Source organism: Neophocaena asiaeorientalis, unplaced genomic scaffold, assembly GCF_003031525.2.
Source record: "Neophocaena asiaeorientalis asiaeorientalis breed wild unplaced genomic scaffold, Neophocaena_asiaeorientalis_V1.1 scaffold98, whole genome shotgun sequence".
Classification (NCBI taxonomy): domain Eukaryota; kingdom Metazoa; phylum Chordata; class Mammalia; order Artiodactyla; family Phocoenidae; genus Neophocaena; species Neophocaena asiaeorientalis.
The window spans coordinates 2,089,912-2,115,485 of NW_020172459.1; the positions used below are offsets into that span (position 1 = coordinate 2,089,912).

At 37.6% G+C, this 25,574-nt stretch overlaps 1 protein-coding gene across 1 annotated transcript in view; it reads left to right on the plus strand.

Moving 5' to 3' along the window:
• Positions 1-22,593, plus strand: part of MAP3K2 (mitogen-activated protein kinase kinase kinase 2) — a 43,245-nt gene extending 20,652 nt beyond the window's left edge. The window contains exons 12-16 of the mRNA XM_024738015.1: positions 100-248; positions 628-759; positions 5,315-5,444; positions 9,914-10,091; positions 13,378-22,593. Coding sequence (XP_024593783.1) covers positions 100-248; positions 628-759; positions 5,315-5,444; positions 9,914-10,091; positions 13,378-13,603 — 815 coding nt within the window. The 3' untranslated portion in view covers positions 13,604-22,593. The remainder of the gene's footprint in view (positions 1-99; positions 249-627; positions 760-5,314; positions 5,445-9,913; positions 10,092-13,377) is intronic.
• The last annotated feature ends 2,981 nt before the right edge of the window (positions 22,594-25,574 follow it).

Consider the following 25,574-nt stretch of genomic DNA (forward strand, 5'->3'; position numbering starts at 1 on the left):
CCTTAATATCCAAGCATATTCAATTAAGGATATCAATAATGCAGTAGTCCTTAACCATTGTGTGCCATTGGGCTATTTTAAGAAAATGTTCTTTTTTAGCACCTCGTGCTCCAACCAACTGGAGATTGGGCAAACTGCTTGGCCAGGGAGCCTTTGGCAGGGTCTACCTCTGTTATGATGTTGATACAGGAAGAGAATTGGCTGTTAAGCAAGTTCAGTTTGACCCAGATAGCCCTGAGACCAGCAAGGTAAGAATCACTGCATAAGCTACTTTGTCACATTATAAGAAGCATTTTTACTAAAATAAATATAACACATAATAGAATTTTTTGTTTTTCCGCAATGCAAATTATTTGCAAAAAATAGATAACTAGATATGTTTGTTTACTTTGTACTACGGATTTTTCTCTTTTAGTACTCAGTTATATTCCTAATGTGATTTAGTGTTGCTTTAGCATACCATCAAGGACTGTTACAAAAGTTATTATTGTTTAGAGACTTTAAAATGTTTATTCCTTGGGAAGTGAAAATTTCAGATTGAAATCACCTTGATGGTCCATGAAGTTAGAATTTTTTTGCTTTTACTAGCAATGCTGTAAAGACTTAACAGTGAGTTCTGTCTTTCAGGAAGTAAATGCACTTGAGTGTGAAATTCAGTTGTTGAAAAACTTGCTGCATGAGCGAATTGTTCAGTATTATGGCTGTTTGAGGGATCCCCAAGAAAAAACACTTTCCATATTTATGGAATATATGCCAGGGGTAAGTTAGTACATCCTTTGAAAATAGAGATATTCTACTTAAAGTCTTAGTTGAGAATAAAGAAAAACAACAAAACTTTGATTATAAAATGTTAAGGACATTTTGGAAGAGTTTTAAATGAGAAATGGGTAATGTACTTTTATTTTCTGTCTTCTTCATCTATCTTTGTATTTTTTAACTCGTTTTTTAAAAATACTAAAGTATACTAAAATAGGTTACAGACATCATAGCAGTCTATACTCAGATTTCCCTAAATGCCCTAAAAATAACCTGTAATAACTGGTTTATCCAAACCAGGACTCAGTCCAGGACCACACATTACATTTTGCTGCTATGTCTCTTATTCCTCTTTTAATCTAGAACAGTTTTAGGTGACAGATTCGACAAAGAGACCAAGCTATTGGTGCTTTGTGACCACCTCGAGGGGTGGGATAGAGAGGGTGGGAGGAAGACGCAAGAGGGAGGAGATATGGGGATATACATATAGGTATAGCTGATTCACTTTGTTATAAAGCAGAAACTAACACGCCATCGTAAAGCAATTATACTCCAATAAAGACGTTAAGAAAAAAAAAAGAGACCAAACTAGTTGTTCTGTTGACAGTCTCATCTCATAGATTTCTCCCCTTGCATCCTCATGGTGGTGTTTAGTTTGTTCGTTTATCCCTATATTTCCTGTAAACTCCAAGTTAGATCTAAAATCTAAATTATATTCAAATTCAGCATTTATTCGCATGCATCCTAAATGATGCTGTGCATCCCATTAGGAGACATACAATTTCTGGTTGTTCTACTGGTAGTGATGCTAAGATGGACTGCTTGACTAGGGTGATTGACGTCCTGATTCTTCCATTGTAAAGTTTTGTTTTTTCCTGAAGACGAGAAAGTAATCTAGGCTTACAGCAGTGGCACATAGGAATGTCCAGTTCCTTTTCAACCATCCACCTAATGCTTTTAACACAGATTGATAGTCATTGCCTGAGTCAGTAATTTCATTGGGAGGTGAAAAATGGGATTTGCAAAAAACTCTGTCATTCCTTCTTCATTATTTTTAGTATTTGTAGAGTATATTCTAATACTAATGATTTTCAAGATGGTGGTATATTTACTCACTTAAAAATACATTCATTCTTATAATAGGCAGTATATGTTAGAAAAAGGCTTGATTTATGGGTCTTTAAGGAAATAGCTTATTAGAATTGTGTGTAGAATGTACAGGTTGCAGTTTAATCTTATGGATCAATAAAACTGTGGATCAGTATCTCATAGTACAGTTGTCCCTTGGTATCCCCAGGGAATTGGTTCCAGGACCTCCCATGGCTATCAAAATCCAAAGATGCTCGAGTCCTTTATATAATGGTGTAGTATTTTTTGCATATAAGCTACGCATATCCTCCCATATACTTTGTCATCTCTTAATTACTTATAATAACTAATACACTGTAAATGCTATGTAAATAGTTACAACTACAATGTAAATGCTATGTAAATAGTGCCAGTGCAGCAAATTCAAGTTTCGCTTTTTGGAACTTTCTGGAATTTTTTTTTTCCAGATATTTTCAATCAGCAGTTGGTTGAATCCCCAGATGAGAGGCCTGCAAATACAGGTCGATTGTAATGGTCTTAACACATCCTCGGTCTTACAACAGCAACAGTAAATTTTACTTTGATTTTTATCTTCATGAATAATTGTTTATAGGGACACCACTGGTATTCATCATTGCTATTTTTTATTTTCAAAGATTATGTTGGCAGTGTAAATTGTTTTTTAAAATTTAGTCTACAGCAGTAATCCAAAAGAAGGAGAAAGCTGTGAACCTTTATTTTAGTACTATCTGTGATGGAAAAAGTGGAAATATCAGTTCCCCCAGTGGAAGTAAATTATGATGGCATTGTCCAAGACAGTATATATTAAAAATTAAAATTGTGAAGCCCATGTAGCAAAGTTGGAGGAAGTACTTAGAGGAAAATAATATAAAATGCTTTTTAATATGAATGATATTTTAAAAGTATCTGTATTTGGACAAGAACAGAAGAAACTTAGAAGAATGAAAATGTATTATGTTGGGATTGTGATTGACTTTTCTCTTATTCAGATTCCCATTACTGTTTGTGCAACAAATATTTAAATTAAAAATAAGGAAATAACTATGAATAAATGTGAATAGAGACCCAGATTGTTGAAGATAAAATTAATTAAAATGACTCATTGGTTAGAACCAGTTTACATCGCAAATAGAGATATGGGTAATCTTTATATATTTAGCAATCTTAAGACTAAACTAGGACTATTCAGGAAGAGGTGTTAGATCATGTTTCTCATTAGCTTTTGTAAAGGCAGCTGTCTTTTCAAAGTCTAGGTTATCACTCCTTGAATTTGAAAAGCATGTTACTAAATTAATGATAGTTCACTGGCAATCTAAATGAATTATGTGTATGGCAAGCCCATGGCATACATGGGATGGACATAGATGTTCCTAGACTTTCCTGAATCTCCAAGTCTGTAAATGATGCTATATAATTTCTTTCATTAAATTTGGTATAATGGACCCCTTTATGCCCTAGATTCAAGCTTTGCCAAAATTGTCATTCCATTCTTCAGTTTTTCCCAACATAACATTCCATTCCTTAGTCTATCTAGAACTACTTTTACACCGGAACCATAACTTTCTTTTATTTCCAATACCTGGCCTAGCAGTTGACTTCTCTCTGTTACTCTTACACACACACACACACACACACACACACACACTGTTTTTATCTGACACAGTGCTTTCCAGCCCATTCCAGTTGTTCACACTGAAGAAGGTAATATTTTCATGTTACACAGCAGTAAACAGACTACACTGATGGAGCTGTTAGCACCATGGGCCACTGGCCCAGCTGCCAGAGGGCCCAGAGGATCTGTAAGTCTGACACTCATTTGCAGCCTACAAGTATCTGGGGGCTTATGGTTTGGAAAGCTCAGTTCTAGCTCTGTTATTTTGTGCATTACTGCAAGTAGAGACATAATAAGTTGACTGAAGAACGAGCCACATTGAGTTATAGGTATGACTGGTTGTCTGGGTTCACTCACTGCCTAAGGCTTTCCACACGTGTTTGCAAGTTGGGGTCAGCAGAATTGCATCTTGCTGTCCCTTCAGGGATTGCTCATGAATAGTGGAAACAGCAAGTGGCTAAACCTGTAAAATCCAAGGATCTATTTTTATATGACAAAGTACACAGTTTACCAAAATTCAAGGAAAGACAGGAACATTTGGTTATGTTATCTCTAAAAGATTTTGTCCCTCAGGAAGCATTTTATTTCCATCTTTTAAAGTCGTGATTATTTATCAAATTTGCACATTGGAATCAGCAGGGAAGCTTTTTCAAAATTCAAGTGCCTATGTCTCACCAGACTGATTCCCTGTTCTCAGAGATGGCACCTCATCCTGCCTAAAACATGTAAGAAAATTAGAAATTCCTTTTTAATTTTCTCATGTTTTGAACTAAAACAGTGAATATATAAAAGAAAAACTTTAAAATCTCACGTGTGTTCTGATCTTCTAATCATACCCATTCTTTCTCCTGAGAAGTAAATTTGCAGGTATCAATAAAACTGTGTTTTAAAAACAGAGTAAGAACAAAATAAATAAAATTAAAGTAGGACGTATATAGAAGAGCAAGTAGGAAAATCAAAACTGTATTCAGGGCAAAAACAATGCAAGATAAAAGTACTGGAGAATTTTAAAAAATACAGTTGCAAGGAACAGGAGATAGAACCAGCATAGTCATAGAAACAAGGGTATCAGTCAAAGAATAGTTTTAAAGGCTTCCTTCCACAATTCTAGTCAGGGAATATAGTAGAGTTTTATGTTAAATTAATGGCATATAATGTCCTTCCTGAGAATTCCTGTGCTGTCCAATTAAAGCCTCCCAGTCATGAACTAGGATTCTCCAAATTAAAATGTCTAGTTTTAAGATAAATAAGTCATGTAATATACAGCATAAGGAATATAGTCAATAATACTGTAATAACTTTGTACAGAGATAGATGGTTACCAGACTCATCGTGGTGATCATTTTGTAATGCATTTAAATGTCGAATCGCTGTGTTATACACCTGAAACCAACATGACATTGTATGTCAACTAAACTTCAATTAAAAATAAGTAAAATAGGACTTCCCTGGTGGCACAGTGGTTGAGAGTCCGCCTGCCGATGCAGGGGACCCGGGTTCGTGCCCCGGTCTGGGAAGATCCCACATGCCGCGGAGCAGCTGAGCCCGTGAGCCATGGCCGCTGAGCCTGCGTGTCCAGAGCCTGTGCTCCTCAACAGGAAAGGCCACAACAGTGAGAGGCCCACATACCGCAAAAAAATAATAATAATAATAAAATAAATAAAATATTGTAAAGCAGTTATACTCCAATAAAGATGTTAAAAATAAAATAAAGATCACTTTATTCAGTCGATAAGAATAATAAATACCCATGTACACATCTTTAAAAATAAAGATTTACTAGTAGTTTTCATTTCAAACCATACTATAGTTTTCTTTCGTTTTCTTTTATCCTAGGGTTCAATTAAGGACCAACTAAAAGCATATGGAGCTCTTACTGAGAATGTGACTAGGAAATACACCCGTCAGATTCTGGAGGGAGTTCATTATTTGCACAGTAATATGATTGTTCATAGAGATATAAAAGGTAAGTAATGAGGTATATTTTAAGTACACAGTTCTTTTAACGAAACATGTGCTGTGGTTAAGAAATTCAGCATTTAATACATGTACCTTTAAAGTACCATGGGAAAACAGTTCCAGCTAGTTGTGTTGTTCAGGTCGCCACAAGAGGAAAGCTCCCCTGTTGGGGCCCACAGAATCAGTAAAGTTCAAATGAGCATGAAAATGAGACATGTTTTCACATATAGCGCACAGGCATTCGGACATAGCGGTTAAGAATAGGGGCTCTGAATTTGACCTGATTCAGATTAAGGCTTTATCCATCACCAGATGTGTGACCTTAGACGAGACAATCTCTCTATGCCTCAGTTCCTCATTTTTAAGGAGGGTGATAATAGTGAACAGCTCACAGGATTCTTACAAGGATTAAATGAGTTAATGCATATAACATGCTTAAAACCGTTCTTGGTACCTAGAAAGCACTCAAAAGTTAGTTACGGTGATGATGTACTTTATGCTGAGATCATATTTAAAGCTGAGGGATGGACCTCATTACCTAAGGGAGAGAATGAGAAGAGAGACCAAGACTGAGCTTTGATAAACTGCAACTCAGTTAAGCTCACTTTTTAAAACTCAAAAACTCAACTGTTTTCATGGATCAGTTACATAAGGTAACTGCATGAAGTGAGACAAAATAGTGGTGGAGGTATGTAAGTTTGAGAGTCATAAACTCTGTACTGCAAAGCACGCTGAGAGGCTTCATTCTGTAAAAACCAGGTTGTGACCCGAATATAAAGATCACTTTATTCAATCATTCGATGAGAATAATGAACAAATACACAACACACATTTATAAATAATAAATTGAATTTTTTTCCATTGGTCTTTCTAGGGGCTCTTAGGAGCTACCAGGAATTTACTTCCTTTCTGTGGTATATCACACCCTGAATATGGCCATATTCAGGCTAAAGAGAACATTCCTAACCAGTGTCTGGTCACAGAGCAGGATCTGCTGCACAATGCCTGAGCCAGATCACATGTAAAGAAGAGCCCTTACTAGTGAGTCTTAGAGGATGACAGCATGGCTCATGATCTGAAAGAAAGAAGAGCCTGTCTTTCACCTCAGGGTGTACCCAGCTTAGGCAGACCTCAGCTATCAAGTTCAAAACCCTAAAGCTTAAAGAACCACATAAGGTGGTGACCATTTTGTAATGTATGGAAATATTGAATCACAATGTTGTACACCCTGCAACTAACATAGTGTTGTAGGTCAAGTATACTTCAATTAAAAAAAAAAAACACATAGGAAAATGATTTGATTGTGAATTATTCGATTAGGAATAATCTCTATTCAAGCCAGTTTCTCTTTACCCCTGATAATAAGATAAGGTAAAGGAACTGAGGGGAGCTACCCCCCAAGCGGATCCTCCTCTAACCTTGCCAGTAAAATGAGGAGTTTGGAAACAAGCTGATTTAAAAACATTATAGGGGAAATATATTGATAAGAAAAATGTAAGGTATAAAATTGGATAAAGCAGTATGATCTCAAGTTCGTTCTTCTAGGTCATACTTTAATTTTACAATCTCTGCATGATTAACAGTGGTTATTTCCAAGTGGCAGAATGAGTGATAGTTGTTTTTCTCCTGCATACTTTTTACTTTTTATGTAATTCCTAAATTTTTATAATGAGCAGTTTTTAAATGGCGAGGGCAAAGGAAAGCTAGTTGATTACTTTTAAGTTTAGACTCATGAGTTCATAATGAAACCTAGGGTAAAAGTTAATTGATCATTGTTGCTAGGGAACCAACTCATTATTTAATAATAGGGTTTCTTTATTGGACCTTTCTTTTATGAACTGTACTGAGGACTAAATAGTGGATGAAAGGACACTTACCTTTATAAAAATATTTTGGCTAACAAATGAAGCAGGAATGATAGAATAGTACCATTTTACAATGACTAACAGATTAGTAGACATAAGCACTAAACATTAATAGCTGTTAACATCACTTCACACACAGTCTATCATTACATACTTCCTATTCATAGACTATATCATTATCTACAAAGCAGTTTTGCCAAAAAAAATTTTTTTTGAACCTGAATCTGATCAAGCCTCTAGATTCAGCTACCAAATTGGAGAATTATAGAATATATAGAACAGATGAACATGTTAAATGACTCCTTGGGATGGACTCAGCAAAATCTAGACAATAAGAAAGCTATAGGCAGACAGCTTAGACTCTTCATAAACTGCAAAGGAAAAATAAAAAAGGAGGGGACTTTAGGAAAAGACTTAAAAGATGTATTAATGATTCTCAATGTAAGGACCTTATTTGGATTCTGATTTTTTAAAGAAAAACAAAAAGACACTGAATGTACATTTAATAATATTAAAGGCGTTACTGTCCATTCTCTTAGGTGTGATAAGAGTCTTTATCTTTTAAAGATATGGACTGAACTATTGATGGATTGCAATGTCTTTCATTTGATTCAGGTAGTGTGAGGGGTTCATATGCGGTTCGGTCTGCTTTATGTGTATATTTGAAAACTCTCCTTCATAGCTTACTTTTAACATATCCAAAGTAAGTTTTTAAAAAATTAGATAACTGTATTGGGAACCTGGCTATACATTTTCTCCTCAGCCCTTTGTATGGATGGCCGTTGGTTCAGCATTGGTGATTACTCCCTGGAGATAGCTCTGTCTGTCTGTGACCTGCCTGGGACTGTTCCTTCCCAGCTGGTAACCAGTAAAAACTGGCTTGTTTCTTGTCCTTCCCCAGGTTAAATATTTTAGACACGGTGGCTTTTTTTTGACAGAGTCCTTCTTTAAGAATTGGACAGCGGGAGATGTTAAAAAGGCAATGGTGTCTTAGAGAATTACTGGTACCATGGCGTACTTAGGCTTATGGCATGCAGAGAATGGATCCTTAACCCTCCCCAGAGAGAGGCTTTGCAAAGCCTTAATTGACTAGACTGGGAAATTTGCTGGGAGAACAGAAAGACAGGTACAGAAATTCATGGTGGGGATGGACAGTCTGCATTCTCTCCAGTCTATAATACATTTTCTCCACTATTCACTCTCCTTCTTAGAGGCCATTAAAAAAAAAAAAACACAAATAGGGAATTTTTTAAAAAATATATAAAATATGATTAAGGTTAGGAAGACTTAAAAATAATTGAGGTAAAATTTAGAAACTAAAATTAGATAAGCTAATAAAATAAGTTGCTCATTTAAAAACAGGTAGTTTATAGAAAAAGCTAAAAATGAGAATAGAAATAATTTACATAAGAAGAAACTAGACTTACAATCCCAGAAAAAAGATTGAGTTTAAAGAATGATAAAGGGGGGAAAATAGAGAATAAAAATAAATGAACCTAGCTCCTAGATCTTGGTTTCTGATACCATTCTTCAGTAAACAGAGAAATGGCTAATTCTAGAAGTGGTTACAGGGGATACACAAGGTGAGCCTGGAGCGTCTTCTAGTACCAGGACGTAAGACGATACTAAGAAACAAACAAACAATCCAGAAATCAAATCAAGCAAGAACACAATGATTGAGGTATGGCAGAGGGACACAGGAGCCAACAGAGAGAGCTCCCCATGGCCAAAGCTGGAACAGCTTGAGTGAAAAGTCATTGGATTATAACCCAAAGTATAAAATTAATATCCATGTGTTCAGACTGATAGAAATGGATGGTTGAATAAATAAATGGGAGAGAAGAGACAAATCTCCCATGCAGAATAATTCCCTTATATGTAACTACTAAGCCTGTAGCATAACTTCTCACTCCTTTACACATAGTGAACTTCTTCCAAAGAGCTAAGTATGGAAAAGGGGAAAGAGTAACTTTACAGGGGAGGACTCTGCAAACACCACCTCAGCCAGGCTATCAAGGTCAGTTTATAATAAATAAAATTAAAAGTTTATTATAGAAGTAAATGAAATTTTAAAACAGAAACCTCAAAGCTTGCTTAGATTAGATTTAAAATACACTGTACAGAAACTGAGAATGAAGAATGAAAAGATTTTGATTATGAAGGTCCCTTAAGAGGTTCCTGAGGAGATGCTAGGTCCTCAGGGAAATAATCTATAGACATGGGCTTCTTACTTTATGACAGAGAAATTGGGGCCAAGAGCCTGCTACTGCTTTTCTTCATCCTTCTCTGAACTTCACATTCTTAGCCCTTTCCCCCTTTCTCTTCTTTTTCATCCTCGCCTCCCACTTGCACCAGTCCTTTTCAGTGGGAGAAACTCCTTAGGTCTTGAATCACACAGGTGACTCTAAATATTCAGTGTTCGTGTAATAAGTTTTTAATGCACACTGACTGTATGACTGGCATTATGCCAGGTACTGCTCGGAAGGTGAAGAGCAGCCTGATTTTGGAGACAGATTGAAGAGTCTGCTAAGTAATTTTCTGCCGTTGTTCTTTTATGTTGTATTCCAAATTGCCAATACAAATAATGAAATGAGGATATTTCTTATTTTAGGCGCAAATATTCTGCGAGATTCAACAGGCAACGTCAAACTAGGAGATTTTGGGGCCAGCAAACGGCTTCAAACCATCTGTCTTTCGGGGACAGGAATGAAGTCTGTCACAGGCACACCATACTGGATGAGCCCTGAAGTGATTAGTGGAGAAGGCTATGGCAGGAAAGCAGATATCTGGTAGGTTTTGATGGGGGATTTGACCGAAAGCACATGCCTTCTTAACATATTTCCACCCAGGATGGAATTTACTGAGGTAAATTTATTTTTTTGTACTTTTGAAATAGGATGTCAGGATTACAAGGATTAATATCATTTTAACTGTGTGTGTTTGAGGCTTAATAAATGACTAAATAAACAGAGCTTTTGAACCTGTCTTCCATTCTTTAGGAAAGATCTCTTTTTTTTTTTAAACAGAGGACAACTTATTTTTATTATTTATTTTAATTAATTAATGTATTTATTTTTGGCTGTGTTGGATCTTCGTTGCTGTGCGTGGGCTTTCTCTAGCTGTGGCGAGCGGGGGCTACTCTTCATTGTGGTGCACGGGCTTCTCACTCCGGTGGCTTCTCTTGTTGCGAAACACGGGCTCTAGGCACATGGGCTTCAGTAGTTGTGGCGCACGGGCTCAGTAGTTGTGGTGCACGGGCTTAGTTGGTCCACGGCATGTGGGATCTTCCCGGACCAGGGATCGAGCCCATGTTCCCTGCATTGGCAGGCGGATTCTTAACCACTGCACCACCAGGGAAGTCCCAGGAAGGATTTCATCTTGAGCAAATTTCAGCATTAGAAAGCTATCTTCATTTTATTTCCCTGAAGAACTTTAAAAGTAATTAATCTTTATTATTAGTCTTATAATTCAGTTAACCTTTAATTGCTTAATAATTTTAAGTTAGAACATAAAATGGCCATTTCCTACTTCCCACTGAGAAATTTTTTTTTAAATTTATTTAATTTATTTATTTTTGGCTGCGTTGGGTCTTCGCTGCTGCGCACAGGCTCTCTAGTTGCAGTGAGTGGGGGCCACTCTTCGCTGAGGTGTGCAGGCTTCTCATTGTGGTGGCCTCTCCCGCTGCAGAGCATGGGCTCTAGGTGCACAGGCCACAGCAGTTGCAGCATTCCGGCTCAGTAGTTGTGGCTCATGGGCTCCAGAGCACAGGCTCAGCAGCTCTGGCACACGGGCCCAGTTGCTCCGAGGCATGTGGGATCTTCCCAGACCAGGGCTTGAACCCATGTCAGGTAGATTCCCAACCACTGCACCACCAGGGAAGCCCCGAGAAATTTTTTTGATAGATATGCATTTTAGGCACCTAAAGACAAAGAATTTCTAGCGTTTGTATTCTTTGTAAGATAAAGACAGAAAACAATTATATTGAATGTCAGGTTAGAGAATTATATAAAGCAAAAATTATAAAATGAATAACATTCTTTGCCTAACAAATTTGAGAGCTTAAATTTTAGTTTATTTTCATTGATATTTATGTTTAAACTACAGGTTTTTGTTTTTTCTTTTAGCTCAAACACAGGCTGTAGTACTTTATTATTTTTTTTAATTTAAGTTTGGCTGTGTTGGGTCTTCATTGCTGCGTGCAGGCTCTCTCTAGTTGCGGTGAGTGGGGGCTATTCTTTGTTGTGGTACTCTGGCTTCTGATTGCGGTGGCTTCTCGTTGCGGAGCATGGGCTTTCCGCGCATGGGCTTCAGTAGTTGTGGTGTGCAGGCTCAGAAGTTGTGGCACACGGGCTTAGTTGCTCTGCGGCACGTGGGATCTTCCCGGACCGGGTCTTGAACCCGTGTCCCTTGCATCGGCAGGCAGATTCTTAACCACTGCGCCACCAGGGAAGCCCTGCTTACTTTATTTAACAATGAAATAGTAATAACAGTAATTTAGTTGTAACAAAGCCATCAACAGAGCAATATAAAAACAAAGCCCAAATTGATTATCTCCTTTAAACAGGAAAAACCACCGTTAGTCTAGTGGTTCTCAAACCTATCCACACATTTGAGGAATGGAGGGAAGGAGGAGGATTGGTGCTTAAAAACTAGCTATACCCAAAGCCCAAATCTGAACAGTTATATGAGAATCTCTCAAGAGTGGGGCCCAGGCAAAGATTTTTGAAGTATTGTCAGGATTGAGAACTACAAGCCTAAAGTAATAAGCAATAAAAACCATGCTTTCAAAGCAATTCAAAAGAAGAAGCTAAAAAAAAAAGAAATATGATAAATTTCTTTCCCTTTATCCTGGGAAAAGGAGGGTAGCCCCTATTCATTTCCTCAGTATTTTTTATTCATTTTTGATTGCCCAGAGTTGAGTTTAACAAACATCAAATATTGGAAGTTATACAAACATTTTACCCAAATTGAAATTTTCAATACTTTACATTTAGAAAGCTCTTTCAAAACAGTACCAGCTTTCAGAAAGAAAAGCACATTTTAAGTTTGCATAGGTGTTTAAACTGTTAAACTAAGAAGAGTCAATAAAATGCACTAGAAAGTATTTCACTAATAACAGTTGTTATAAAACAATATTCATTTCATGTACCGCAAATTAACTTTTTGGTGCAACGAGGAATATTTGAGTGTTTCCCATCTGTTTCTACAACTGTCAGAATTCATTGAAGTCTAGAATCCAAATATAAATTTTTCTTCAAGACTGCATACATAAAATGCTTCCCCTCTAACTGCCCTCTGCCCCTGACAAATCCCTGTTGGGAGGTCCAGTAGTGTGTTCAGGCATATTTATCTTTAAAACAGACTTTCCTCATTTTTCAGGTTTGGGAATGATACCACATCAAGTATGGATATATTTTTCCTTATTTCTTAAGGATACATAAATTCACTTAAAGATGTCTCCTCAAATTCAGAAAACCCCGTTTCTTCAGCCCTTTCTGTCAGGTCTCCGTGTCAGTCGATCTTAATCGCCTCATTCCTGCCCCGAAGCCTTCTTCTCTCAGGTTGTCTACATTCGCGCCCTCAGTGTCCGCCAGACGACAGGAGCCGAGGGATTCTCCTCCAGTACCCGTAGGGGGCGCGGGACCGGGGGCTGGTGTCCCCGCTGTCGGGTGCTGGCCGCGCTTCAGGCCGGGCCCGCCGAAGCCACGCGCACCCCTGCGTCTTTCTGGCGCTTTGCGGCGGCCCGGGGACCCCGCGGGGCTGCCCAGGTTGTGGCGGCGGGTTGCGGCGGCGGCAGCGCCTCGGCAACTCGGAAGTGAGGAGAGGGAGCCGCTGGCGAGGCATGTGGAACCGCCCGCCCGGCCCCGGCCCCGACCCCGACCCCGACCCCAGAGGCTCCGTGCGGGAGGCCGAGCGCCGACCTCAGTTTTTACAGCCTTTTAATGAAACTTTACGTTTGAAACCAAGTCGTATTTAAATGTATATGGACTTCACGCCTGTTTCTCATTTTGTAGTTAGTTAGCTGACTTCATGATGATGTTGTTTGTGTAAGGTCTTTCTTTTATTTCTTCTTAGGAGCGTGGGCTGTACTGTGGTGGAAATGCTAACGGAAAAGCCTCCTTGGGCAGAATTTGAAGCAATGGCTGCCATCTTTAAAATCGCCACTCAGCCGACGAACCCGAAGCTGCCACCCCATGTCTCAGACCATACTCGAGATTTCCTCAAACGGATCTTTGTAGAGGCCAAACTGAGACCTCCCGCTGATGAACTTTTAAGGCACATGTTCGTGCACTATCACTAGCAGCCAGTAACCTCTCCTGTGCCTCTACCCAGCTCCCATCTATTCATTCACCTTCTCTCTGACTGCACTTTTCTTTTTTATAAAAAAGAGAGATGGGGGAGAAAACAAAGACAAGAGGGAAAGTGTTTCTCTTGATTCTTGGTTAAATTTGATTAATAATAATAGTATCCTGAAGTTTTTATATTTAATCTTTTTTTCCCTTACAAGAACTTGAAACTTTTTTTTTTTAATTTTTATAATGTACTGATGTGGTTCAGAGACATAAAGCACTTTAGTACATAGTCACTCTTTTTAGTACAAAAAGATCATTTGGAATACCTAAAGATTGTAGAGTCTTTCCCTGTGTCACTGACAGATTGGCAGTGATGGGGAGACATGGAAAACAAGGAGAAGAAAATGATGTATAATTTGTAGTTTTTAGTGATAGTATTTAAAATAGATTCTTGTTTGTGGGGTTGAGCCCTAAACTTGAGTTTAGGATAGGTACTCAGCTTAAAGAATATAGGTCCCTTCTTGTATCTGTATTCTTTAGATCCTAACCTCTGTCTACCAAGCTTTTTGCTCAGTAGGACTCTTGATAGCAAATATGAATCTCTAGGAGGTATGTTTGTTTGTTAATCCTAAGCAGTATATAATAAGCAAGTACACTATAATAGATCCATGTTACTGGGGTCTATAAACCTTGAGGGGTAGCTTTCTGCTTAAAAAAAGAAAAGATACTGTTTTATTTTAAAACAGATATGGGAAGTCAATAAGCAAATCCAAATTAAAAGACAAAAGGAGATTGCTCTAATTAAGTGTGTAAGCAGTAGAAGAGACCACATCTGCCGGTCAACAGAAATAATGAAAAGAAGAACTAAGTGTTGTTTAGTGTATTTTAAACTGTGTTCTTTACCCGAGGGGGAAAGTCCCAGAAATCAAGGGGAAGGAGAAATAATCAAAATCATGTATACTATATCTTCCTTTCTAGCTCCTGATTCCCCATTGTTTAGGAACTAAGAGTTTAACCTGCAGTATCCATGTGTTAAAAGCTAGTGTCATGATATGAAACCCTTGTTCTTGTTCTTTGGATCACAGACTACTAAAGCACCTCAAAAAACAGTTAGCCTGTAAAACAGTGGTTTTCACAGCTGGGGTGAGGATAGTTTTGCTTGGCATTTGGCAATGACTGGAAACATTTTTGGTTGTCACAACCAGGAGGATGCTAGAGGCATCTAGTGGTTAGAGGCCAGGGATGCTGCTAAACTAAAGTATACAAGAACAGCACGTCCAGCCCCCCAACAAAGAATTATCCTGCCCCAAATGTTAAAAGTGCCGAAGTTGAGAAACCCTGATGTACATACCAGCCCCAGTTATAAATGAAAATGGCCATTTACAAAGCAGTTTCCTTGCAAAAAGTAAGTTTCAGAGAGTGATGTAATGCATAATGAGGGTTTTACAAGAGAAGATACCACTACTTCAAGTCGAGGGTGAAAGGTCTCAACAAACAGCCAGTAACAATCCTTTCCCTTCCAGCTGCATATTGCACCCAAATCAGTAACTTCCATTTTAGACACAAAATGAACTTAAACACGGAGCCTGCTGAACTCAGTCATCTGTGTGTATTCTTTCCTCAATAGTCAATTCATAATTGTGGGAAAACAAAGGCATATTAAAACAAAGTATTAGCTACTTTATAGGAAGGTTAAAAACTGCCAGGTATTTCTAATATAAGAGCAACGACATTAAGCGGAATGAGACAGCTGGGAAACTCCCACTATCTCTAATGGACTTGTGCTACTGAAAAACATGAATGATATCGGTAATTTGGCCACTTGCGATTTTTTTCAACGTATTAAAGCAAATGCTAAGTACTTTATTTTTAAAGGTCTAGAAAATAGTATTCTTGGAGGCCCTAACTGTGATGCTTTTCATGGGATTCATAAGGGACTCAGGTATTTTGTTTTCTGCTAAAAGGTATGCTCGTTTAGGAACTCTTTTAAAATACTTTGTTTCTGAACTTAAGTAGATCTTGTTTTACTGTATCAAGGTCCTATCTGGCATTCCCTGTAGGAATATTTGAAACTCCATTAGCTAGTCTGAGAAGAAGTCAAAGCACAAATATAGTTGTTAAAGCTTCTCACATACCCTTATAATGAAAGGAAGCAGCTTGCAAGGAAGAACATGAATTACTGGCCTCCTCCCCCTGGGAACTCAACTGCCGAATCTTGTGCTATAAACATAGTCCCCAAGGATGTGGATCTATTATAATTTCTTTATCTTTTATGAGTGAAGGCATCTCTTCTACTTGAGCAGGATCATGGTGTCTGGACCAGTGGGCTTTTCCTTTGTTTCTTTGTATTGTGTGGTTGTGATTTCCTTTTGGCTCATTTTTGGTCTATCAGGGTAATCAGCAGTGCAGAATATGAGACAGGTGCTCTTTAAAGAGAAATCTTGGGAGACTGTGAAACCCAAAGCAAAATTGTTTGCTTTATTTTCAGTCTCTTTTTCTTTTTGAAATGCTATAGAAAATAAAATCACCTGAAAAGAAACTACTACTTTAACACTGCTGCACAAGACCTTTGTTTTATAAGAAAAATATTACTAGCTATGGAAAAGTATTGTTCTTTATGAAAGACTTAAGAGTAGACTAATAGTTTACAGAGTTATATAAAAATGTGATGTGAATTTATTTCAGACAAGTTGTAAAGGTACCAAAAACCACAGTAAAAGTTAATATATATAAAAACTACTAGAACAAAAAAGCTTAAAGTGGGGTGAGGTATGAAAGACCAAAATTAAATTTAAAAAAGAAAATTTTCAAAGGAACCACCTCTATCAGGGGCAGTTAAAATAACACTCCAATTTTTTCTTTCTAATAATTGTATGGATCAACAAATGAAATTTGGACTTTTTAAGATGACTCTAAATGTATTTTGTTTTTTAAATGCACAACTGATTCTTCTATACTGTAATGTTTCTTTGCTGAGGCTGGAAAATGACCTGACTGCTACTTTGTGCCTTTAAAATGCATTCTGCTTTGATAGTGGCAGACTTTTTGGTGCTGGAGAAGATTCACTAGCAGTCTTATATGTGCTTTTCAGGAAATATCTTTCTACTTAGGCCTTGAGAGATTCAAAATGGCATGATTTAGGCTTGGACCAAATATAAGATCTTTTACATTGCAAACAAAGTGTATTGAATAAAAGGGTTGAGAAATATCATAATGACTAATGGAAGTTTTGATGATAATTCTTTAAAATGTATTTAAAAATATACAGACTTTGAAATTTTCAGTATGACTATCTTTAATTTTCCTCATTTACAAAACATGTTTCTAACCTGAAGAATGGTTAAAGACTACTGCCTTAGAAAGTTTTCAAAGGCACAGTCAACCTTACATAATTTATATAAGAGATGGAAATGTTAATGCACAGGCTGAACTATAAAAGAAAAATTAAAACTTATTTCATAGTAAATTGAATTGGCTTTCACTTGAAGGAGTCTTTATCTTATTCCCAGTAGAAGCTACATTAAAAAGAGGAAACTATTTCTTTAGAGTAGCTTTCTTTGCTACTTCAGCTCTTATATATGTCAGGTCTGGTGTGTCATATTTCTGAGACGGAGTTGTTATAAGATACATGAAATCATTTGAGAAAATCAAATCTGAATAGTTTATAGGACAACTAAGCTTGGGTGCAAAAGCCAAGATGTTCGCCAGATGCAAACTCCTTGGCCCACAGCAGAATTCTTTGTCACTGATTTCATTTGGGACCAATGGCATGATATAAAATCACCTGGTGTCAACCAAGTATAGGAATCTATTGATTTTTTTTTTAAATATGGTGAATCCTTTTCATTTGCTTTTTCAGTATTGTGGCTTATTATGGTACTAAATTAACTTAAGGAGGTCACAGTCTAGGAGGAAAAATGGGCAAACAGTTTCTTTTTTTTTTGCGGTACGCGGGCCTCTCACTGCTGTGGCCTCTCCTGTTGCAGAGCACAGGCTCCAGACGTGCAGGCCCAGTGGCCATGGCTCACGGGCCCAGCCACTCCGTGGCATGCAGGATCCTCCCGGACCGGGGCACGAACCTGTGTCCCCTGCATCGGCAGGCAGACTCCCAACCACTGCGCCACCAGGGGAGCCCCCAGTTACTTATTTTTATGGCATATCCTGAATCTGAAAGTTAAACAATGATGTTTTAAAATGTTATTTCTTATGAAGTGAGGGAAAGCAATTTTGGGTAACCATTGGCTATTATAAACTAAAATGTCATTAACAACAGCAATTAAAAGTATCCCCAAATTGGAGGGATCTGCGTAGGTCAAGCAGCCTCTCTCTCAGGACTCCCTCTTACAAAACCCAGCCTCTGCTCAAACAGTTCCAGTGATGGGGGCATTTATTCCATTACAGAGTATTTTTTCCTGCTTTTTCCTTTAAAGAAAAAAATATTTTCTTTTGGTCTAAATTGTTAAAATACCCAAAAACATTTGATAGAAATTGAATTCTGTCAACAGTGTTATTTATACTAAGATCAGGAAAATTTCTTGAGATCTTATTGTTTTATATGAAGTTTGGCCTTAGTTACAAATGCACTGTTCGTATTTATTTGAATTTTAACATTGGTTAAAATGTCAACGGAAAGCAATTTGTTAATTTTTCGTAGTGCCTTTTTCTCTGTATGCCTTAATTTTGTTTTATATCAATAATAATTCAAGTTACCCACCGAAATGAAGGTTTTTCCAAAATCAGTAGGCTTCAAGAGTTGATTTGGCCTTAGACTGTGTATTGGCCCTTAAACATTTCTTAATGCCTGCTTCTTCCTCCTACCCTTTTCTACCTCTTTTTTTTTTTAATATGTTAGAAGAGAAACATTAGCATTGTTCTGTGATAGACACATTGCAGTTTTACTAGACACAAATTCCTAAGATAAGGATAGAAAGAGGTATTCTAATTCTAAAGAGACATAGTGAATTGTTTTCCAGGTTGATTACTTGATTTTCAATCACACTGGCACTGTCCAAATTCTTTGTATGTCGTGGTTCAGTTATGATTTTCAAAGCAGAACTAGAAAGGTGGTTTTTGTCCTAAAGAGGTCAGTTAAATGGTTTACAGATGTTAAGGCAATGAGACTTAGGGCAATGAGCAAGAAATCCAGGGATAGCAAATTCTAATCCTTACTTTATGACTAACATTTTGACTAAAACTCCACCTTACTTTTCTGTGAAGTGTGTATGTGTGTGTACGTGTGTGTGTGTGTGTGTGTGTGTGTGTGTGTGTGTGTGTGTGTGTTTGGAGTTGGTGCAGGGGTGGGAAGGAAGGAAAGGTGTGAATGTCCAGTTAGATTAGTCTCTGTTCTTGGAAGAACAGCTCAAATGTGTGTGACCTACTGATGATGGAATGCCAGCACATTTTCCACAAGTAGCTAGTACAAACGGTTGTTTAATAAAGGTATTTATTGTAAATTGCCAAGCTCTTGGTTGCTAAAAGTAGATTAAAATTGAATTTGTATGTGTGTATAATAGCTTATATGTAATTCTTAAGTAGAAAGTAATTGGTTTTGCATAGTTCTTCATGAGCTCTTTGGAATAGAAATTCTGCCAGACATTATCAAAACAAGCTTCCTTAGCTTACCAAGTGTTCAAAAGGAAATTTTACCTCTGTTTTGGTTGGCTAGGGAAGGCGTGCTGTGAAGCCACTGTTCCTACTTCATAGTCGTCTTTAGCTTTGCTTTAACTTCTGCCACAGTCTGGACAGGATGCCATAATAGGTGTGAAAGTATCAGGGCCAACCATCTCTCTGTAGTCACCTTTCAGAGCTATAGATGGTAGTGAGCTCTCAGGGGAGTCTAGAGAACCTTCTCTAGGTTATAGTGAGAGCAGACATGGTTTCGTTTCAGAAGGTCAAGGGAGGAGTCGCAGCTATCGTAAAGAAAAGAATAAATTTTACCTGTTGCCTGTATACAGTCTCTTACGTAATTCTTCATATTTTTCATAATTGGGCATTTTAATTGACAGTAATGATATTTTTGTTAATAATAGCAAAGGCATTAAATCAGTGAGTACTATTATTCCCTATGCCTGATGACTTATTGTTTGTATTTACAATCTGTATTATCAGAATCACATTAAACCAAAGCTTTTGTATTCTCTGCACATACAGCCAAAATGATTATCACTGTTACCCACCTGTAAGCTAATAGTGTAAAAATGATAAAACAGGTACTAGTAGAATTTGTATCTCAATCTATCCTTCAAGTTAAAGACAGGTGCTCAGTGTTTGCATTTAGACATGCAGGAATTTACTTCAACTATTATGGAACTATATAGACATTATGAGCTTGAGTTTGGACACGTGCCAATCTTAATTAATGTCACTTGACCATAAACGCATACACATATACCTTGACACATGATGCCTCAGGTTGGTGGCGTACTTTCTTCCTAATGTCTTAACATTTATGAACTTGTGTTTGACTTGAGGGGCATTTCAGGAAGCTGTGAAGAAAAGTAGGTTGTGGACTTTTTGTGCCATAGACACTTTGGAACGTAAGGACGAGTCTGCTCTCCAGCATACATGCAGAATTTGTCCCCAGGTAGGATTTCTGAGTCCCTTAATGCCAGTTGAGAACAGTAAAGTTCGTGAGTATACTGGAAAGCACTTTTGTGTTCACTTATTCATGTAACTAACAATTGGTGACTTTAGCATTAGCATTGCTTGGAGGGGAGAGATAAGTAACAAAATTACATCCTAACTCTGTTAGATACTTAGGCTCCAAAATGGATTTGTCATGTTCTCATTTTTTCCAAAGACTTTTTTCCACCTGGAACAAGAAGAGAGAACTAGTGGAAACATTTGAGCTGTAAAGGTTTATGGGCCAAAAAAAAAAAAAAGTGGGCCAAACCCTTGCAATATACCCTGTTCAAGTGAAACTACAGTGTCTAACGATAAGAATACTTCTTTAAAAACAAACAGTTGTTTTTAATACAATCTTAATTAGTAAGTAAAAGGTTTACATTTTTTCTATTGCTGTTGGTTTTAAAATTTGCTACCCTGCATTCTGAAATATTGTAAAAGAGTTAATACCAAAAATACTTTTAATGTCTGACATCTCTTACATTTCACATGGTTCTTTTTATTCAAATATCATTGTAAATAAAAGTAAACTTGGATAAATCTGAGAATAAACTTTTAATTGTTGCAAACTATGATTATCAATTTGTAAATTTACCCTTTGACCTAATGTACATTTTTAAATGTAGCCATTAAATTCTCTATATTTAATCCATTAGTTTCTCTCTGTAAACGTTTTTAATCTCAGTTGAATGCTGGGCAGTTTATAATTATGTACAAAGGTGTTCTTTTCCTATCAAGGTTGACTTTTTTGCACATTTTTGGAAATGTTTAATTTGTACACTGATTTACTACTCTGACCAATAATTGTTGATGGGTGTATGAGCATCATGAATGCGTGCATTGAACTACTGTCTGTGTCTCTACGTTTAAACTTCTTTCAAGATGTAGCCGTCAGTAACTGCACTGCTATTACTGACTTAAATGGACTTTCTTGCTTTTACAAAGTATACATATCTATGGTTCTATCTTTGTTGAAGAACTCAGGAGTTCGACATCACTTTCTGATTTTATATGTATTCTGAAATCCATGACTAAGTGGAAAGTATGCTTGTAACTCTGTGTATCAGGGGATGTGTGTGTGGAGATGTCTTTTTCTGTCTGTAGGTACATGTATATATCCCAGTAATTTCTTATTTTCATTTCTACATTTTTATGAACTTGTTTTATAAGGGTACTGTTTAGTTAGAATAATTAAATATATATAAAGCTTTCTGAGAGATTATTTACTATATGAATATATTTTCAGCTGGCTGATCAAAAATATTTTTTTAGTTTTGTTTTTAACCATTCAAAATGTATTTGTATTTCCACAATTGGATGCAGATTTACTTAGATATCTATCAATTAAAATACTCTTGCAAAGAACAACATTGAATTCTCTCTGGGAATTCTATGAAATGCAAATTAAGAGAAAAAAATAGGTTTTAAGCAGTAGCAAAAACACTGTCCACTAAAACAGTCTTTGAATTCTCAGAACTATGAAAAAATGTGAGAAACTAAATTAATTTGAAGAGATGTCAAAGGTTTTTATATCTCCAGTTGCTGTTGGCCTGGCCTACTGTTGTTTTTGAATATTTCCTTTATTCTTCCCCAAAGATTTCAACTTTCAGTTTTTTTCTTACTGGGCAAGGTCAGACCTCATTCATAAAACAATATATTGACAAATTCTGATTCTCTGTAATTGACTATAAATTGGTTTAGAAATGTCCAAACATACATTGTGTCTTTATACCGTACTGTGTATTTTAAGTAACTGGCAGAAAAAGAATTGGGAATTAAAGTTCCAATCTGACAATGTTGTTGTGCTTTAGGAAAACCTTGTTTTTAATATGCGGTACCATGTAAAATTACTTACGTTAGGAATAAAGTCCACTGTTGAAGTTGAATGTCACTAAGCTTATTATGTTACAAGGAGCCGATATGATTAGAAAAACCTACCAGAAGCCAGATACAGTGTGGTGTGTGCCACATTTCATGCACATTTTGACTTTGTGTTCATTCAAAATTGTGCTTGTAAAAATGTATAAAATTTCTGAGTTTTACAGATTTTATGTACTTGTTTTTTCTTGCTGGTAAATAGCCTTTTTTTTTTTAATCTAATGTGAAAGAAACCATGTTTATATTTTGTTAGTGATCAATGACTTTGTTTATATGGAAATTTGTATATTGTTGGCACCCATCTTTGTTTAGATTTATCGTGCATGAAGGCCTGCAATAATTAGCACAATGAAAATTGCTTTTTCTTACATGTTAGTTCATTTTTTGAAAGATTGTGGTGCAAAGGCTTACTCTAAGTAACCTTCTGGACTATGGAATGAATATAAATGAATGGCACTTTGAGTGTTAATAAAGCTGATATTTATTTCCACTGTGACTGTTTTGTCCAGATCTGTTCTTGGACACATTGCGCTCATGGTTGTCTTTCCTTTGCCTGAGCTGATCACTTCCTAGGAGACCAGTAATAGACCAACCTAGAAACACTGCAACTAAATCTTCCCAGGATACAAGTTTATAATGTTCTACCCAACATGCTCTGGCATATTTCTCTGGACACTTTGATTACCCAAATCAGAAATCAATGGTGATTAAAAACAAAGTCTGTTGTCAGAGGGTAAGGAATGGATGCTCCCACAGTATTGGAGATCATTTAAGTTAATGCCACATATAGAGCAGGGGTCCCCAACCCCTGGGCCACAGACCGGTACCGGTCTATGGCCTGTTAGAAACTGGGTCGCACAGCAGGAGGTGAGCAGCGGGTGAGCGAGTGAAGCTTCATCACCCCGTCGCTCGCATTACCGCCTGAACCATTCCCCCCGCCCCACTCCCCTGTCCGTGGAAAAATTGTCATCCACGAAACCGATCCCTGGTGCCAAAAAGGTTGGGGAACGCTGCAGAGGGCAACTTAGCAATGCAAGTCAACAGCCTCAATCTTGTATATCCTCTGACACAACAGTTTTGTATATAGGAATATGATTGCAGATGCGCTAAAATATATCCATAAAAGCTCAAAACTGAGGTTCTACATGTCCAACAAAGTACTACAACGGGGTGGCTTGTAACAGAAATTTACTGCCTCAGCTCTAGAAGCTGTAAGACCAAAATTAAGGTGCCAGCAGGGCCGTCCGTGCTCCCTCTGAAACCTGTAGGGGAGTCCTTCCTTACCTCTTCCTAGCTTCTGGTAGCCCCAGGCATTCCTTGCATGTGGCTGTAACTCCCGTCTCTACCTCCTGTGTTCATGTGGTGGTCTCCCTCTGTGTGTTTCCCTTTTTGTAAATAAGGACACCAGTCATATTGGATCAGGGCCCACCCTACTGACCTCATTGTAACTTGATTACCTCTGTAAAGACTATATTTCCCAATAAGGCCACATTCTGAGCTACTGGAGATTAGGACTTCAAAATACCTTTTTGTGGGGAACACAAACCGATTACAGTCTGCCCTGTGGCCTCTGAAAATTCATATTTTTCCCAGGTACCGAATACTTCCACCCCAGCCCAACTTCCCCCAAAGTCTTAATCGTTCCAGTGTCAACTCTAAGTCCAGTATTTCATTTAAACCACATCAACTCAGATGTCATCATCTATATTATCCAAATCAATTATGGGTAAGAGGTATGATTCATGCTGGAGCAAAATTCCTTTCCATCTGTGAACCTGTGAAACCAGACTGGTTATCTGCTTCCAAAGCACAGTGGTGGGGCAGGCAGAGAGGATAGACACGTTCATTCCGGAAGGGAGATGTCAGAAGGAAAAAAGGGACACAAGTCCCAAGCAGGTCTGAAATCTAGCAGGGCACATTTGATTAGATTTTAAGACTTGAGAAGAATCCTCACTGGCACCATGCCCTGTCTTAAGGAACCTACTGGGGTAGTTGCACTGCCCCCTCAGAACCAAGAAGGTGGCCCAGAGTCAGTGGACCTGCACCCTGGCCTGTCTCTTCTGGGCCTGTGGTGGCAACAGCAGCCCTGCTGGCATCTGAACTGCCCTCAAATCGTTCTTCCCTTTTCTTTAAGGATAACACATTTGCAGCTGAAAAGCTCTATCCTTTTCCTGCCTGTAGAATACCTGATGTATACCAGCCTTTCTTCATTTTGTCCCATCTCTGTCCCCTTCCAAGTGGTCAGGGTTTTAGTTGATTGAATCCACAAGTCACAAGCCTAATCTCTTTAGCAAATGGTTGTCCAGCCACACCCTTGGTGTTTTCTTCAGAGCATCCTTTCTAGTTATTTGCCAAATGGATAGGCTGAGAACTTTCCAAATCTTCAAATTCTGGCTCCTTTTTGCTTAACAATTCCTTCTTCAATGTATCGTTTTCGTCTCACATTTAAACTTAGCAGCAAGGAGAAGCCAGGCCACACCTTCAACCTTTGCTTACAAATCTTCTCAGCTTATCCAAATCTTATCCAAGTTCATCACTTACAAGTTCTCCTTTCCACCCAACAGAAGCAGTTCAGCCAAATTCTCTGCCACTTTATAACAAGAATCATCTTTCCTCTAGTTTCCAATAACGTAATGCTCATTTCCATCTGAGCACTCAGCACAATCCACCTTTAATGTCCATGTTTCTGCCACCCATCTCTTCAAGGCACTATAGGTTTCCTCTATCGTGCATTGCAAAATTCTAGCTTCTACCCATTACCTGATTTCAAAGACACGTCCACATTTTGGGGTATTTATTGCAGCACTTCCCTTTACCAAAATCTGTACTAGCCTAGGTTCTCAGAGAGGCAGAACTTCTGGGTCACAGTCTGGAGGCACAATTCCTTTTTCCTTCGGAAACTTCTCTTTGCTCTTAAGGCCTTCGACTGGTTGGATGGGACCTGCCCACATTATTGAGCAAATTCTGCTTTAGTTAAGTCTACTAATTGCAAATGCTCATTGCATCTAAAAAAAAAAAAAGACCTTAGTAGCAACATCTAGACTGTGTTTGACCAAACAACTGGATACCATAGCCTAGACAATTGACGCATAAAATGAACCATAGCAGGGATTGAGCAAATAAATTGTAGTATATCTGTACAATGGAACTCTTCATCATGTATCATCGACTGAAAGAAAGCAAGTTACACAAGATGTATAGTTTGATCCCACTTTTTGTTTAAAAATAGCTAGAAAAAATATTGAGAGAATATATATGTCACTCAAGTGATGGTTATTACTTTACTTATCTGTAATTTAAAAACTTTTATGATAAATGTGGGTGTTTTTGTTTTGTACAAAATACTTTCCACCCTCCCAGCTTTACTGAGATGTAATTGACATAAAACATTGCATGTAAGTTTCAGATGTACAAAGTGTTGACTTGATACACTTATATATTGCAATATGATAACCACTGTAGCATTATCCATCACAT